We start from the raw sequence: 17,591 nt of genomic DNA, 5'->3' as shown, positions 1-17,591 counted from the left end.
GCTTTTTTCTTTTTGCATATGTGGTGCTGGGGAATCGAACCCAGGGCCTCGAGCATGCAAGGCAAGCACTCTACCACTGAGCCACCTTCCCAGCCCTAGATGTGGTGCTTTTCTATACCTCTGTTGTTCGGGATGGTTTTGTTAGAATGACATTGAGCTCAGGAAAATGCTTATACTTAAAGAGTTTTATTAGTGCAAAAAGAGCCAGTCAAAAGGAGAGGTATTTGCCAGGCTCAGCCAGAAGGCTGAGATCTGAGGATCATGGTATGAAACTAGCCCAGGCAGGAAAGTCCAATAAACTACTCAAAAAGGACTGGAAGTGGCGCTGTGGCTTCAGTGTAGAGCGCTAGTCTTAAGCCAAAGAAGGTCAGGGATAGTGCCCTGAGTTAAAAGAAAAGAAAAGAAAAAAAAAGTGGCACAACATAGACCTAGGCAGATACTAAACACCAAGCTTCTATTGCCCACTCCCTGACAAATCAGGATGATTTGTTGCAGTACTGCTGGAGAGTATGCCTGAACTTCAGTGTGCATGGTTTTTCTTGGGGCTTGTTTACAGACACATGATGGGTTCATTGTCCATGTGAGTCAAACCCTGCTCCCCTGCCCCTCTCCAATTCAATTTTGTTAGCACTAACTAGCTAGGGACCTACCATATATCCCTGTTAGCATAAGCCACCAGATAGGAGCCCACCATGATCACAGATTCTCCTCTCACTCTGAAAATGCTGGGGACAAAGGATTGTTTTTCCTTTCCCTTTTTCTACTTTTTTCTTTCTCTGATCTCTCCTCCCTCCCCCACCCCTCATGCAGGCCAGGGAAGAGCTCTACTTTCTCTGGACCAGGCTCCTGGCCCTACATTTTGTTTTTGGACTAGGATCTTGTTAACTTTGCCCAGGATGGCCTCAAACACTCTTGTTTCCCAACTAGCTGAGATTACAGGTGTGTACCACCACAAGGGGCCCCAGATTCTTTACTATAGAGATGCATGTGACAATATAGACATTCCTCTGAGCCCGTGGAAATAAGAACAGAATCTTTTTTTTTTTTTTTTTGTCAGTCATGGGGCTTGACCTCGGGCCTGGGTGCTGTCTCTCAGCTCTTCAGCTCAAGACAAGCACTCTACCACTTGCCACAGTGCCACTTCCGGTTTTCTGGTGTTTTATTGGAGATAAGAGTCTCACGGACTTTCCTGCCCGGGCTGGCTTTGAACCATGATCTTCAGATCTCAGCTTCCTTGTAGCTAGGACTACAGGCGTGAGCCAATGGCACTGTTAAGAATGGAATCTTAAACATTGCCCCTCTTGAACCCAGTGGACTGTACTGAGAGGCTTTTCATATGGCTTCTTAGAATATCCAGCAACAGCAAACATGTTCACTTTTATCTTGGCTATCTCTCTTTCTTCATTTTACTCCTTCCCTTTTCTCCTTCCTTCCTCCTAGGGTTTCCTTCCCAGATAAAATACCTGCCCCCAGGCCTTCGTTTGTGTCAAGCTTTGTTTTAGGGGACCTGCTCTGAAATGAAATTCTTTTTTTTCCCTGCTGTGGAAATTAGGTGACCAAGACCGGAGCCCTATGTCTTACTATATATTGTTGTCAGCCTGGTGAAGGGCTGTGCCTAGAAAGGAATGGAGTGGCACGCAGCAAGGTTCCTAAGTCAGGGTGTGATGTATCCTCAACAATTGATTGCGTTTTTGAAAGCACACGTGTGCAGGGCAGAGAGGGAGGAGCAGTATGACCAGATAAACAGCTGTGCTGCCCTGTGGATGTCACTCATATGCTGGGGGTTTCTTTGCAGGTCTGATTTTTGTGGTTGACAGTAATGACAGAGAACGGGTCAATGAGGCCCGGGAAGAACTAACCAGGATGTTGGCAGAAGATGAGCTCCGAGATGCAGTCTTATTGGTGTTCGTAAATAAACAGGTATGTCTGAATACTGAGACACATCTGTCTCCCTTAAATCAGTCCTATGTCCTTTTTTATGATGTCATTCATTCAGTCAGTAAATACTGAGTAGACACTAGGTTCTAGGCTTTGATTCAGGTGTCAGGTGCACAGAAAAGGGATATTGACAGAAGGTCTTGTGTTGGAGTCGCTTACATGTGGTGGAATGAGGTGTTCTAGGCCGGGTGGTGAGTGAGGAGAATTGCAGAGCAGAGTGGCTCAGATGACATCTGAGTTCTAGGGACAGTCTCAATGGGAGGGTTCAGATGGGCCCGTTGTAAAGCAGTGACAGCTGCCCAGCCTCAGGTTCTCATCTGAACTGAGCTCGACAGAGAAGGCAGAAGCGTGATAGCCAGGGGTGACGGCTGCCGCAGTGTTGTGTTTCCTTCTTCAAGAATGCATTTGTTACATAATTGATATCATATTGTTATGACATGGTTGTGGCCTGTTTTGTCACTTCAGCTTTATTAAACATGTGTTCTTTTGTCATCCCATTCGTGGTAATCATGATTTTCCAGGGTGCACTCAGCTGTTACCCTGCTACTCATGATGGATGTCAGGCAGTTTCACCAGTGAACATAATGGACTTTTAAAAAGAAAAGACTGAGGGCTGTGAATGTGGCTTAGTGGTAGAGTGCTTTCCTAGCATGCAGAAAGCCTTGGGTTTGATTCCTCTGTTTATGTGGATAAACAGAAAAAGCCAGAAGTGATGCGGTGGATCAAGTGGTAGAGTGCTCGCCTTGAGCAAAAAAAGCTCAAGGGAAGTGCCCAAGCCCTGAGCTCCAGGACTGGCAAAAAAAAAAAGGAAAGAATGAGTTTGTTTTTAATTCTAAAAACAGAACAGGTTCAAGGTGTAAATCTGAGATGCAGTTCAGAATATCAGGCGAAATGTTCCAGTTCTGTTTAGAATAAAACACTGAAATTTCTTATGGAAAGAGATTGAGTTTTCTATATTCATAGAAAATTATGGTTGTGTTACACTTAAATTCCAGAGATCAAATTATGCATTCAGTTTTGTTGTTTTAGTTTTCTTATTTTGGTACTGGGAATCTGAACCCAGGACATTGCATTTGCTGGCAAGTGCTTTGTCACTGAACTACATCCTAGCCTGTTATACATTTGGTCTTGCAACCTGTTTTATGACTTAGCTTGCCTTTGACATCCTTCCATAGCAGTACCTCTAGATCATCCTTGTTCTTCATTGCTCACGTATTTAGATTTAGTTTGAGCTTACTGGGTGCCAGGCACTTGGATTACATCAGACAACTTTTTAAATGTGTTCACATGTGGTGGGTCCTATATTAAAAAGGCAGAGCAGGCAGGAGGAGAGGCAACAGGGTCTTGGGACCTGAGTGATTTTGCAAGCCATCAAAAGGGCCTAGGCTTTTCCTGGTAAAAGGAGCTGTGGCCCAGTTTTGGTAGAAGAATGATTTAATCTGATTTTCTCTGACTCTTGGGTTAAGAACAAGCTTTTAGGAGCCAGAGCAGAAGCAGGGAGACCAATCAGGAAGCATTTTTGATAAGCTAGGTAAGAAAGCTTAGTAAGGCTGGATTGATGGTGGTAGGAGTAGAAGCGGTAGGAAGTGGTCAGATTTTTGCAGGTATTTTGGAATTTTCAGACTTGAGAGAAAGTAAATGATGGTTTCAAGGTTTGGGGTCTGTAAAGAGAAGGCTGTGGGGTAGGGCACATTTAGGAGGAAGAGCCTATTCCATTGTGTGGACACAGCATGGTAAACTGATTGTGTGCATTCTCTTTCAAGGATCTTCCCAATGCAATGAATGCAGCAGAGATAACGGACAAGCTCGGCTTACATTCCCTTCGCCAGAGAAACTGGTACATTCAGGCCACCTGTGCCACCAGTGGAGATGGGCTTTACGAAGGCCTAGACTGGCTCTCCAACCAGCTCAAAAACCAGAAGTGATGGGAAGCAATCCATTCTCTGTGCATTGTGGCAAAACCAGCTGGCCTCTTCTGTGTGCATGTGTGCGTGGGAGGAGCCGTGGGGCTGGGCGTGGGGGCAGCTTTCTCACACCGTGCCTTATACACACTTTATAAGAAAATCCAGTATTTTCAGCCAACCAGTGTTACATTTTAAACACTACCCTCCATTTCAGTAGCTTCAGTGGTCATTTCTGCAGAGGACTCCTTGGTACATGATAACCAGAGGACCTTCAGGATAGAAAGGAAGAGAGCAGGAGCATGAGATACTGAGTCTAGCATGTCTGCATACCTGGAATCCCATTAGACTTTGGTGTCTTTTTGTAAAAACGGAGGAATGAATCATCAGTTCTTTCCTGTTATGCCAAAGCTAGCTGCTCACACCTTTCAGCGCTTTAAAGCAGGCTCCAGGAGAAAAGGTACTTTACACTCCAGGTGGCAGAGGCTCATTCTGGAACCTTTCTCTTAAGTTCTGCTTCAGCCCAGGCTTCCGGGTTTAACATGCTCTTTTTTTTTTTTTTTTTTTTGGTCAAAGAAATCAGTGATCTTTTTTCATTAGAGTATCAAGACTGTAACACTAGACGTTTCTAGCCCTTCCCTTACTTGCCATGTGGAGATTCTGGGGCCCCACCCAGGTCCACAGTGGAAGTGGGGTTGGGTAGAGGAAGCAAGGTGAGGTTGCTTTTGTGTTCTGATATCACCATCTCAGGTCTCAGGCCCCGCTGAGACTGCTGCCTCCACTTCCCTTCTCTGTGCTGAATGTTAAAGCAGGAAGCTGGAGGCTCTCCGTAGTTCCTGGCTCCTGGGCGGAGTCATAGGCAGTGTACAGCTGTCTTAAGGCAAGTTTCTGTTCCCAGAACCATGTAACTAAGAGTTCGAGAGACTCGACTAGTTAATTTGGGGTGGGGGAGGGGTGAAGTAACCCCCTGGCATTGCCTGGTATTGTTGGTGCTAAATGTTGCTATGAAAATCATCTCTTGTCTAGGCCACTCCCTCTGGTATTGACTCCTTCCCCAGAGGCAGTAACATCCTAGGAACTGTTGGCAAATGTGTTCAGTGTTGTCCTTCAAGTACTACTAATAGCATGTCGTGGAGCTGATCGAGTGTCTCGGTCCAGACAAGTGTTAGCCACTTTGCTAAGCACCTCTGTGTTTAACCTTTTAAAATTCCTTTTGTAAAAAAAAAAAAAATCTGGATTCCAGTTCTATTAGAGGGGAACATAAGGTGAATCCAATAAAAGGAAACCTTGTTTAGTGATTCCAGTGAATTATACTAGGAAACAGTCTCAGGCCATGACAAATGAGGGGTGTGATATTTTTCTTTTAAGATGTTAACCTGAAAGAATGTTTATTTCAATACTGGCAGCTAAGAGGAGGTTTGAGTTTTACCCACAGAGCACTTCCTGAGAACTGTTTAGCCTGTGTGCCTCCAGCTGCCAGTGTCTGTCTCTTACACTCGTGTATTGATGCTTAGTACAGTGCACCTGGCATGATGCTGGGCCTCATTAACACTTGCTGATTGATCGCATAATAAAGAACTGCTTTGGAAGGAGGAAAGGACAGTCATATGCGTCTGAATGTCTTGAACTGCTTTCACTCTCTTCCCATTTGGACTTGTTCTTGAATACTCCCTGGGCTCAGACCAGTGATACTGTGGATATGCTTCCCCACACTTAGGACCTAGCAGTACTCTGGTATTTTACTCCCATCTCTCACTGTGACTTTGGAGTAGGGGAATCAAGGGTGAGTGTAAGTAGGGACAGTTCAGGGTATTGGCTTTGAGCCAAGACTTGGGTCCCTGAAAGTCCTGTTTAGCATTCTGTTGTCTGCTCTCTGCCTGAGCTTCAGTGTACTTACTTAACCAGTGTACTGGTCATCAGAGATACTAAAACCTCTGCCCCATAGGGTTGCCTAGGGTTCAGTACCAAGTGCCTTTGCATGTGTTGCATTGCTCTTTTCCTGGGGGCTTCAAAGAGTCCCAGTGTCAGTCAGCATTGTAGTAAAGTTATGTTCACCCAGTGTTGCTAAGAGCTCTGTCCTTTCTAATCATGTGAAGTGCAGTAAAGCTAGCTTTACTGCATATTGCGAGGTGCTACTTTTGTGTGTATGCGCGTGCTGGTCCTGGAGCTTGAACTCAGGGCCTAGGCACTGTCTGTGTTTTTTGTTGTTGTTTGTTTTGTTTTTGTGGTTAATTGGAGATAAAAAGTCTCATGCACTTTGCTGCTCTGGCTGGCTTTGAACTGCAGTCCTTAGACTTAGCCCCCTGAGGAGCTAGGGATTATGTACATGAGCCACCTACATCTGGCTTCCTTTTTTTTTTTTTTTTTTTCAATTTCCATTCCTACCAAAAAAAAGCTCTTACAACTTTTTTCATTTATACTCCCTCTAAACTCCTGGTGACCACTGATTTGCCTCCTCTTTATGTAGAATGGTCTGCTTTGCACAGGAGAGGAGCCACAATGCTTTAGAAGTGCTTTAGGAGTGCTCACGAGGCGTTGGAAGTAGGGCTCAGTTGATAGAGTGATAGCTAGAGAGTGAAAGCATTAGGTGCCAAGTTCAAGTCCCAGTCTCAGATTTAGAAAAAAAGTGCTCACGTGCTATAGGCCAGACCACAACATCAGTCCTGAGACTAGTGAGCTGGGCCCCAGGAAAGACTTTCATGGTTAGGTGGCTATGGGCTTTGCCCCCTGGAGAGGGGAAGGGATACCACTACCAGCTATGGTGGCAGCAGGTGTTAAGGGGTACGTGGGATCCAGCCTGCAGCTTTGCCCAGTTTCTGCCGTGCTTCCTAGCCTATGATTCTCCACTTCCCAGGCTAGAAACAAGTCTCCAACAAGTCTCCAAAGACCTGAGTCCCAGGTCTTTGAGAATGGCCAGAAAGGGTTAAGGTGGGGTGTGGGTGGAGCTCTGAGTCAGTTTTATATTTTGCAGAGCATGCACTTTGGTTTATTACACCAGATGCCCCAACGGGGTGGAGGAAACTGCTATGTATTGCTCAGGAGAAAGCACATAGTCGGAGTTGAAAGTAGGTTCCCCTGTGAGACCTTTCATTTGCCTGGTGTCCTTCACAGGGAGGAAGTCCACCAGTACATAGGAAATCTGCCCATATGCTGTGAAGAAGTATTTTTTCTTTTCACACAAAATTTTTATAAACCCCTTTTGTTACTGGCTTACTTGAGATGTGATTCCTTTATCATATAGCTGACCCATGAAGATACGCAATTTGATGAAAAGATACTAAAGATACTGAAGAAAAGATACTACCATTTAGCAGTCATTCTTTATCATTTCCTGTACATCATTTGGCCTGAGACAACTCCCAACAACTGATTTATTTTCTGTCTTTAGATTTGACAGGAATGCTTTTTAAACTTTGGAGTTTTTTGTTTTTTGGCTGTTTTTCTTTTTTCTTTTACCATCCTGTGGTCCCTGAAAAGCAGCACTCTTGTTTTGTGATTTTACTCAAATGTCTGGCATGAAAATTCCACTTTAGGAAGATGCTCTGGCCACACTCAAGCATTGGTGGACAGCTGGACTAGGTGACTTACACAAAGATGTCATTAGACCAACTGCTTTGCAAGTGTGTAGCTTGCTTGCCACTAGGTGGTGCTGTTGCTCCACCCCAGCTGCCCTGTGTGTATCATTTGTTGGGGTGCTTCCGGCTTCCAACACAGGGAAATCAGTCTCCCTCCTGTTAAGGGTAGGACAACAGGCGAGAGTGACCCAGAAACAAGGGGACAGCTGGGGGTATGCCTGGGAAGAGATTAGGACCTGGAGCAGTGGGCAATTTGAGTGCCCATAATAAATTGGCAGCACAGGAGCAACAGTGTGTATCCACACTGCAAATACCCTCCCTTCAGTGAGGCACATGGGATTGTGTCCCATTATAAAGGGGGAAATCTCAGCTTCAAGAAGCTAAAGTGAAGCCAGGTGCCAGTGGCTCACACCTGTAATCCTAGCTACTCAGGAGGCTGAGATCTGAGGTTCAAAGCCAGCCTGGGCAGGAAAGTTTGTGAGATTCTTACCTCCAATTAACTACCAGAAAACCAGAAGTGGGGCTGTGGCTCAAGTGGTAGAGCACTTGAGCTGAAAAGCTCAGGGTCAGTGCCAGGCTCAGAGTTCAAGCCCCACGACCGCTTCCCCCTCCCCCCCAAAAAAGTCACAGAAGGCCATCTGGGTAAGGCTCAAATACAGACGGGGGACACCAGGAATTGCCCATCTGAGTGCACACTGCAGAGTCTGTTGCATATCAAAACTAATCCCCAGCGATGACCTCAGAGACACTGGCTTCAAAAGATGCTACTATTCTTCAAAGATGCTGGCCTCCATAGGCTCTGAGCACCTGTCAGAGTTTCCCCTGATATGACCATGAATGTTCTGGAACAGGTTGTGTTATTGGACACTTTTGACCCTAACATTAAGACCCTTTGGATTCGAACCCCAGGCCAGCTGTATGACCATGGTTGAAAACACATACTTCTCTGAGCCCTGATGTCTTCATGAGAGTTACTGTGAGGATTCTATTGGCCCTCACTTTCTCCCTGCCTAGCCCTAGCAGGTGGGCTCAGCCTGAGTTGGTAATGGCTAGGGACGGGAGAGCAATCCAGTCAGCAAGCTATCACATCGTTCTCTGGGCTTTCCTACCATGGACTGCTGGTGTCTAGAAGAGAGATTAAGCCCCATGGAGCAGTAACACCTGCTGATGTACCTCACTTGGATACCCAGGCAAGTATTTACCAACTTAGTCCCTCCTGTTCCTCCCTTTCCCCAATGTTATTAGTAGATTTCAACTAGATGCTGAAAGTAGTATTGAGAAGGTACATCTGTTCACACTCACTGAATAGATCTCCACTTATGTAATTGGCTAGCTCATATGAACATGCAGACTTCACTTGAGAATGTCAGCATGGGCCTCCTAACTGGGAAAATGTTTTTCAAAAAAAAAAAGATCATTTTCACACATAAGGAAATTGGCAATAATTTCCTAATGTCATCTAATTTCCAGTCCACACTCAAATTTCCACAATTGCTTTCTGCTGTTTTATTATTATTTTTTTATAATGGCTTTCCCTGCTTCCCCAAACCAGGTTCCAATCAATGTGTCACTTGTTATATTTAGTTGTTTTCTTTTTTTGGGGGGGGTCCAGTCGTGGGGCCTGAACTCTGGGCCTGGGCGCTGTCCCTCAGCTTATGTGGTGCTGAGGAATCGAACCCAGGGCCTCAGGCATGCAAAGCAAGCGCTCTACCACTGAACCACCTTCCCAGCCGTATTTAGTTGTTTTCTTTGAAGTGCTTCCTAGTATATTTTCCCCAGCATCATTCTCAAGCTCAAATCAGCCCTAAGTTGGAGCCTGCTAGTCTACATATTCCCCTATCCATTATCTAGCCCTTTCTCATTGAAATCCATTCACTAGAGGAAGGAGCTTATGAACTGGGGTGACCTAGGATGAGTCTGCTCAGGGCCAACCTGGCCACATCTATAGTTCCAGCAAATTGGGATCTAACTTGATTTTTTTTTTTTAATGCCCAGCTTTCCCCCCCTCCCACTGTTTATTTCTTCTGATGTGATAATATCCTTAATCCTCTGGTTTTATAATTCTATTTATACCATATTAATCTTATATGCAAAACAGACCTCCCTTTCTTTTATAATAGAACCCCTTAGTTTGTATTTATTTTTTGCCCATCCTGGGGCTTAAACTCAGGGCCTGGGTTCTGTTCCTGAGCCTTTCTGTGCTCAAGGCAAGCACTCTACCACTTGAGCCTCAGTACTACTTCCAGCTTTTTCTGAGTAGTTTATAAGAGTCTCAGACTTTCCCACCCAGGCTGGCTTTGAGTCATGATCCTCAGGTACCATCCTCCTGAGTAGCTAGGATTATAGGCATGAGCCACTAGTACCCAGCTTTTATTTATTTATTTATTTTGGGTCCAGTTGTGGGGCCTGAACTCTGGGCCTGGGCGCTGTCCCTCAGCTCTTCAGCTCAAGGCTAGCGCTCTACCACTATGTAGCCCAGAATGGTCTTCAACTTGTGATCTTTCTGCTTCAGCCTTCTAAGTGCTGCAAAAACAGGCATGTACCATACACTTAGATATCCTTTTTGGTGAAAATTGCAAGACCAGGAGTTGGTAGCACAAACCTGTAATCCTAGCTACTCAGAAGGCTGAGATCTAAGAATCAAGGTTTGAAGTTACCCCAGGCAGAAACTATGAGACTTTTTTTTTTTTTTGTCAGTCGTGGGGTTTGAACTCTGGGCCTGGGCACTGCCCCTCAGCTCTTTAACCCTTTAGCTCAAGGCTAGTGCTCTACCACTTGAGCCACAGTACCACTTCTGATTTTTTCTGTTTATGTGGTGCTGAGGAATTGAACCCAGGGTTTCATGTATGCAAGGCAAACACTCTACCACTGAACCCCCTTCCCAGCCCTTTTTTTTCAACTTTTAAAAATTGTTATTATAAAGGAGTTGTACAGAGGGGTTACAGTTATACAAGTCAGATAGAGAGTACATTTCTTTTTGGACAATGTCACCCCTTCCTTTACTCTGAAACTTTTTAAAGAATATAATTATATTGTTGTTATTAAAGTGTTGTACAGATGGGTTACCATTTCATAAGTCAGGTAATAAGTACAGTATTTTGGACAATGTCATCCCTTCCTTTGCTTTCCTCTTGTCCCTGCCCACAAGTTGCATAGTTCATTTTCCACATAGTTTATATTGAATACCATGACTGTATTTATTCACCCTTCCTCCTTCCATTTCTTCTTCTTCTTTTTTTTTTTTGTCAGTCGTGGGGCTTGAACTCTGTCCTCCTTCCATTTCTATGCCTCTCCTTGCCTCTCCACCCAAAAAATACTTAAGAGCAAAAACACCACCACTACTACCACCACCACCATCAAAACTCCCTGTTTCCATTTCTGGAATTTGATATCAATGAGACTTTTATCTCCAGTTAATCAGCCAAAAGCCAGAAGTGAATGTGTGGTTCAAATGCCAACCTTGAACAAATAAAGCAGGCAAGACCTCAAAGCCCAGTACTGGCACCTTCTCCCTCACCCCAAAACAAGTAACCCCACAAAAACCCAAACTGTACCGGAAGTATGAGATCATTCATATGAACAAGTACCAGGATAAAGTAACCACTAAACATGCCCTCTAAAGATGTTGCTTGTCTACCATGCACAGGCCCTAGGTTCAGTTCCTATATTCCCACTACTCAGAGGCCAGAGCAGTGCAAACTGGGGCTCTTCTTCCTCCATCCTCCATCCTCCTGTGAAACCTACAATTGCCTCTGTGTTTTGACCACCACCATACTAAGGAAACTCATGGAGCCTGTGATCATTTCAAGCCTGTGTATCTCTGAAAATTGAGGTTCAAAGCCAGCCCACGGCAGAAAAGTCCATGAGACTCTTACCTCCCATTAACCAACAAGAAGGTGGAGGTATGGCTCAAGTGGTAGAGTAGCTAGCCTTGAGTGAAAAAGCTAAGCAAGAGTATGAGACTTTGAGTTCAAGCCCCAGTACTGACACAGACATACAAAAACTCTGAGCTTAGTCCTGGACTCAGTACCGGAAGTTCACCCTCAAAGACCTGCCCAAATGGGGGTTTGCTGTCTGAACGAGGTAAGGCCTTGATATAGGGTAACTGATGGCTGTGTAAGGGAAGGGAGAAACCATGCCTAGCCATGGAAGGCAGCCCAGAATGGAAAGGTGGTGGAGCACAGGACACAGGAGAGGGAGTTCATTTTGCATCAATGATGGTCAGAAATTTGGTCCAGGGGGCTCTGTCCTCCCCTTCCTCAGCTGCTAAGGACCAAAGCTGGTATCAGGCAGGTAAGACTTCATGAGATTCTTCACTTTTAGCAAAATGAGCTTTTCTGATGATTTCCCAAGTGCCAGATTTCTTCCATCATTCCTGGTCTTATCTCTGATCCACTCTATGATATATATATATATATATATTTTTTTTTTTTTTGGGTCCGGTTGTGGGGCCTGAACTCTGGGCCTGGGCACTGTCCCTCAGCTCTTCAGCTCAAGGCTAGCGCTCTACCACTTGAGCCACAGCGCCACTTCCGGCTTTTTTCTTTTTGCTTATGTGGTGCTGAGGAATTGAACCCAGGACCTCAGGCATGCAAGGCAAACGCTCTACCACTGAGTCATCTTCCCAGCCCTATGATTTATATTTTTAAAGAAAAAAATTGGATAAAGGCTCCCTACCGTGCTGTCAATTCTGAGTTGAGAGACTGTTGTTGCAAAATCCTCTCGCAGGGCCAAACATGGGTGTGTTGTTCAACAAATATTTGGTGAGTTAATTAATGAAATTGTAAGGGTGAAGGGAAACTTGGCCAAAGGCAAGCTCATTGGAATGAGCTGACAGTAGTTGGGAGAAAAGATGTACAAATTAACATGCACAGGGGATGGTGAGGGAATCATCAGCCATTACTGGCTGAGGTTTGGGTGTTTACATTCCTTCAGTGTGTGTGTGTGTGTGCGCGCGCGCGTGTGCAGGTCATTTGAGGGGTGGTAAATGATTTTTAGGGGGAATGAATGGGCCAAGAAGCTGGACAATAGTTCAAAAATGATTTTCTTTGGAAGAATGAATGGGCCTGGTGGATGAACAATGACCAATTGCAAAGTGTGTCCACAGGTGGTGACAGTCCACAGTCACCCTTCCCCAGATGAACAGCTCATGAAACCTAAAGGATGGGCTGGAGGCTGTTGTTTTTGTTTCGGCAGGTCTTTAGGTAGACAGGAAACATGTGGGAAAAACCTCTTTCAGCACTGCTAGTCTCCATGGGCCTTTAATTTAAAATAATCAGCACAGCAAACTGTCACATTTGGGGATGAAATTCCCTGTGCTCCTTCAAAATTAAAGTACTCTCTTTATGCAACTGTGGCTGAGAGATGTTGAGGAGCGTTCCAGAACAATAGTGCTGTGTTTCTCTTTTGAACTAGAAATTCTCCATTTGCATCAGACATGTGGATTTTCAAGTAAGGGTTTTGTACACAGACTGTTCATATATCTGACTGAAAACCTCAAAAGAGACCAGGGCTCCAAAGGGTCTTTTCTTCCCTCCCTCCCTCCCTCCCTCCCTCCATTCCCTCCCTCCTTCCCTCCCTTCCTTCCTTCCTTCCTTCCTTCCTTCCTTCCTTCCTTCCTTCCTGGATTTTGTCACACAGCCTAAGATAGTCTCAAACTCATAATCCCCCTGCCTCAGCCTGCCAAATTCTGGGACTACAAGTGTTAGCACCCCCATATCCAGTTGCTTATGCATTTCTTTTGGCTACCTGAGGCAAGCATCCCAGGGATGTGTATGTAGTAGGCAACTACTAAGTACTGTTGGCTAATTGAGAGCATTTATACATATGGAGAGGTGATAAATGAGCCAGGAAAAGCTGTAGTATAGGTAATCAAATAGCAAAGTTGCCAGGAGACAGGAGAATCTACCTTTCCAGGCTCTGTGTTCAGGAAGAAGTGTTGGCTTGCAATTAGGCTTTCATCAGGATAATATTGCAATTAGCTTGGGTATTACAGCAGTCAGCTTCTATTCTCAGAACAGACACATAGAATATGTAAGTTGGGTCTCAGAAATACCTGCACTGTGAATTAACACTTGAACTCAGGGCTTCATGTTCTGGCTTGGCTTTCTTGTTCATGGCTGGCACTGTACCACTTGAGTCATGCCTTTTTGCTGGCTGATTGGAGATGGAGTCTCTTAGACTTCAATGCCTGGGTTGACTTCAAAGCTTGAGCTTTCTAGGTTTCAGCCTCCTGAAGAGAGGATTACTGGAGTGAGCCACGAGCACTGGGTACTACAAACTATTTCTGAATGGATATTTTACATGTGGCTAATCTAATATTAACCATCAACATCAGCCTGGTTGTGTTGTGACAGTTTGCATAGATGACACTTATATCTGAGCTCCAGAATTTGGATGGCCAAGTAACAGAACAGGAAATTATAGGTTTCACATTTCAGAAACATTGGAGAATTTAGACAACTTGAGTGTCTCCTTCAGATCAGGGCGACAGTGTTGGCCTCCATGTTCTGTCTCACAAGGACTTGCTACTGAAACAGGTACTGGAAGGAATAAAAAAATAAAATGTCCCCAATTATGTTGCCAGCTACTGAGACATTTAAAAAATCCACCACACCCCACCTTGACAGTCATCTTTAAGTAGCTCAATTTTCTGTGTGTTTCAATCATCTGGCAGGCTTGAGGAGGAAGCTCTTGAGTTTTGCTTTGGTGGGCTGGAGTGGGTAGGAACTTGGCAGGCAAAAGCAAATTTTGCTTCTTGGATCTTTCCAGCTAGCAGGTTTTTGCTTCATCCTCCATCTTTCATGCTTCCCTTTTTTCCCTCTTCTGCATCAGGAGAGACAGCTGTACAGTACAGAAATTTTTGGTAATGGGCCTTGAGCTGGATTCCTGCAGGGCTCTGTTGCCAGCTAGTTGGGTGACTAGCTTTCTTGGGGCCCAGTATCTACATCTATAAAATGGATATGGATGGGCTGGGAATGTGGCTCAGTGGTAGATTGCTTGTCTAACATGCATGAAGCCCAGGGTTCAATTCCTCAGTACCACTTAAACAGAAAAAGATGGATGTGGTGCTGTGGCTCAAGTGGTAGAGTGTTAGCTTTGAGGAAAAGAAGCTCGGGGACAGTGTCCAGGCCCTGAACTAGCAAAAATAAATAAGATAAAATAAATGGGTATGATAATAACTGACTAAACCATGTCAGGGCTGATCGCTGTATGATGGCCCTCGGCTGTGCAGGACCACCTCTTGCTGCCTGTTGTCAATGATCCTTTTAGCCTGAAGCTGATGGTCTCTGGCTCCTCAGATTGGGCCTGGTAGACCCCCAAGTTGATGCGGAGCCTTCCTGTAGGTGGCGCTGTGGCCCAGAAAATGCTGTCAGTGGTAAATCGGGGCATCTGGCTCTATATCCATGGGTGGGCCATCTAAGTTAGGTCCAGTCTGGCTTTTCTCTACCTGAATATCCTGGATATATTACTTATATTGTGTTCCCAGCTGTCACATTTGCTTTCTCCGTGGACCAGTTATTTGTAAGCCAATGATTCTCTAAGTCTCCTTTTCTACCCTCTCCCCTGGATGGAACCATGGGTCCTGCATAGGCAGTCTCCTGCCATACTCACCTGTGGGACCTGCCTTCCCAAACTAAGCCAGTAAGTGGGAACCACTGCAATGTGTATTGTGTCTGTGGTCTCTGTAATTCCCAGGGACCACCTTAGCATTTAGATGACTCCCCAGGGCTCTCTTTCATCAGGAAAGGGACCACCGACTCCACCCTTGGAGACACCCTTGATCTGACTCAGTTTCCCAACCACAATGAAACTAGGTGATCTGACATAGGATCTGAGTCAGTGTCAAAAGAAGGGAGGCCTCAAGCCCTACGTCTATGTATGGCTCAGAAAGCCAAGGCTGGACTATTGAACAGGAGTAGATAAAATAGGGTAGAAGGGGTCAGGAGAGGAAGACTAGGTAATTTTGAGGGATGGATGTGTAGGTAGGAGATGATGGATTCTGGAGGGGAAGTTTCTTGGTGATATTCCAAAGCTGATCTTGGAACCCACCTTTGCCTGGGGTGGGGGCAGGAGGATGTGCAGCTGCACTGACAGGGATCTGGGTACTGGACAGGGAGCTGACCATCTCACAAGCTGTTTATGCATGAAAAATAGATGATGTCAGAGGTTTTGGAAGCCAGGCTTTCTTGGCCTACAATGGGAAGTGAAGACCACCATCTCTCCATCATTTTTTTTTTCAGCCAGCAAATGGCAGGGCTCCTGAGTGATCCCAAGGAGCTGGGACTGTCACTGCTCCCCAGGGCACTGTCTCCTAAGATGATGACTCCTACCACAACTGCAGGTTACATAGTGTGGATAGAGATTCAGGCTCTGAAACCCACCCAGCTGCCACATACATCAGTTCTGTGACTTGGATCAGCAGCTTAGCCTCATTGTGCCTGAGGGTTCCGGACTGCAGAGTAGCACTGGGAGGGCTGCTGGCTTCTGCCATCAGCTTTAACAAGCTCCACAGGTGCTATCCAGTGCTGTTGCCATCATGTGACCATGTGATTAACTGGGGGGTCCATAGACCCCAGACCTTCAGGTTATGTTTCTGGTGCCTTAGGTGCCTCAACATGTCATTTTCTTAATCAGTTAATTAACTTGTAGTGCTGTGAATTGCCTATACTAGGCAAGCCTCTGTGGCTAAGTTCCCTCCCTCCTTCTCTCTCTCCCTTCCTTCCTTCCTTCCTTCCTTCCTTCCTTCCTTCCTTCCTTCCTTCTTCCTTCCTTCCTTCCTTCCTTCCTTCCTTCCTTCCTTCCTTCCTTCCTTCCTTCCTTCCTCCCTCCCTTTTTCTCTCTTTCCTTCTTTTCTTGGGTCTGTCTCCTTATGTAGCCGGGGTTGGCCTTGACCTTGGGATCCTCCTGTTTCTATCTCCTGTATTACCAGGCTCAGCTACCTCTCCCCTTAAAAAAAATCAATCTCGTTCTCCTAGTCTGTTTCTCTCTTGTTTTTCATCTCTCTCCTTAGCACAGTCTTCATTCAGCAGGTGTGTGCTTACCACGTGCCAGGCACTAGGGGTAGGGAGGGGGGTACTGTGGACATAGACATGGGCCCATCAGAGCCTGGCAAGGCTGGCTATAGCACCAGTCTACGCTTCATGGTCCTCACCATCAGTATGGTGGAGGCTCTGGAGAAGTTTGGGCCAGTCCTGCTCCTCACAGAAGATAGGGCTGCCATTGCCTTCAGTCTCTAGGAGAGCTGGGGGCTGTGCATGTGGGGGATCTTTTTTGCTGGAGCAATAGAATTAAGAGTCTGGCTGGCTATGAACGTGGCTGGTGGCTGATGGTATAGTTGTCATATCCCAAAGCTTCTTGCTTAGGGAGCTCCATCCTGCTAATGACAGAGACATCATTCACAGGACACTGCTGGTGATTCAGGACCAGATACCAAGGGTAACAGGTGCCACAGGGTCGTGGGAAGCTCTGGGGACATCACAGCCCTCAGTGTCTTACACACCTCAGTGCCTTGCACATGCTGTGTCTTTGCCAAACCTGTTCCCCCCTATCTTAGGCCCTCTTCATTTCCCAGTATCCCACATGTGCTCCAACTAAATAGAAGGATCCAGATAAAGAGGACTTTTCCTACTGGGGGTCAAAGATCTCAGCTCTTTTTTTTCTGTAGGAGACCAGTTTGTAACTGTTTCTACACATACGTGGTGAGTTTGCAAACATCTTTTGCTTCCACACGAGGTGACCTACAAACCCTGAACTGCTCCCACTGAAGGAGAAGTGACTCACCTTCTCAGGCAGAAATCCAGGGGGACACCTTGGAGGCTACCGAAGGGACAAACACTAAATCAGTTTATTTTGGATTTTTTAAGGAAGAAACAAGTGTTCTACTTGTTTGCTTTAGAAATGGTGAAAAGAAAACATAAGATGATTTCACAAATGAAGGAAATAAATTAGACCAAGTTCGTTCCATTCTGTAAGGTGGCCAGTTAGGGAAGGAACAGCAAGGGAAGGGAAAGAATAGAAGGGGAGGAGAAGGAAGGAGAGAAGTGTGCAGAGGTAAGGATAGGGTGGGATACTGAGAAAGCCAGAAGAGATGGACCCAGAAACTTGTACATGCGTGTACCATGTATATGCACACAAATGTGTACACACACGCACACAATGCACTTTCTCGTGCATT

The 17,591-nt window shown here is 45.5% G+C and overlaps 1 protein-coding gene across 1 annotated transcript in view; it reads left to right on the top strand.

Annotated features, from left to right (window-relative positions):
* Positions 1 to 5,441, top strand: part of LOC105998550 (ADP-ribosylation factor 2) — a 23,960-nt gene extending 18,519 nt beyond the window's left edge. The window contains exons 4-5 of the mRNA XM_013033301.1: positions 1,796 to 1,920; positions 3,702 to 5,441. Coding sequence (XP_012888755.1) covers positions 1,796 to 1,920; positions 3,702 to 3,863 — 287 coding nt within the window. The 3' untranslated portion in view covers positions 3,864 to 5,441. The remainder of the gene's footprint in view (positions 1 to 1,795; positions 1,921 to 3,701) is intronic.
* The last annotated feature ends 12,150 nt before the right edge of the window (positions 5,442 to 17,591 follow it).

This window comes from Dipodomys ordii, unplaced genomic scaffold, assembly GCF_000151885.1.
Source record: "Dipodomys ordii isolate 6190 unplaced genomic scaffold, Dord_2.0 Scaffold165, whole genome shotgun sequence".
NCBI classification, from domain to species: domain Eukaryota; kingdom Metazoa; phylum Chordata; class Mammalia; order Rodentia; family Heteromyidae; genus Dipodomys; species Dipodomys ordii.
This window is presented reverse-complemented; position numbering and strand designations above follow the sequence as displayed.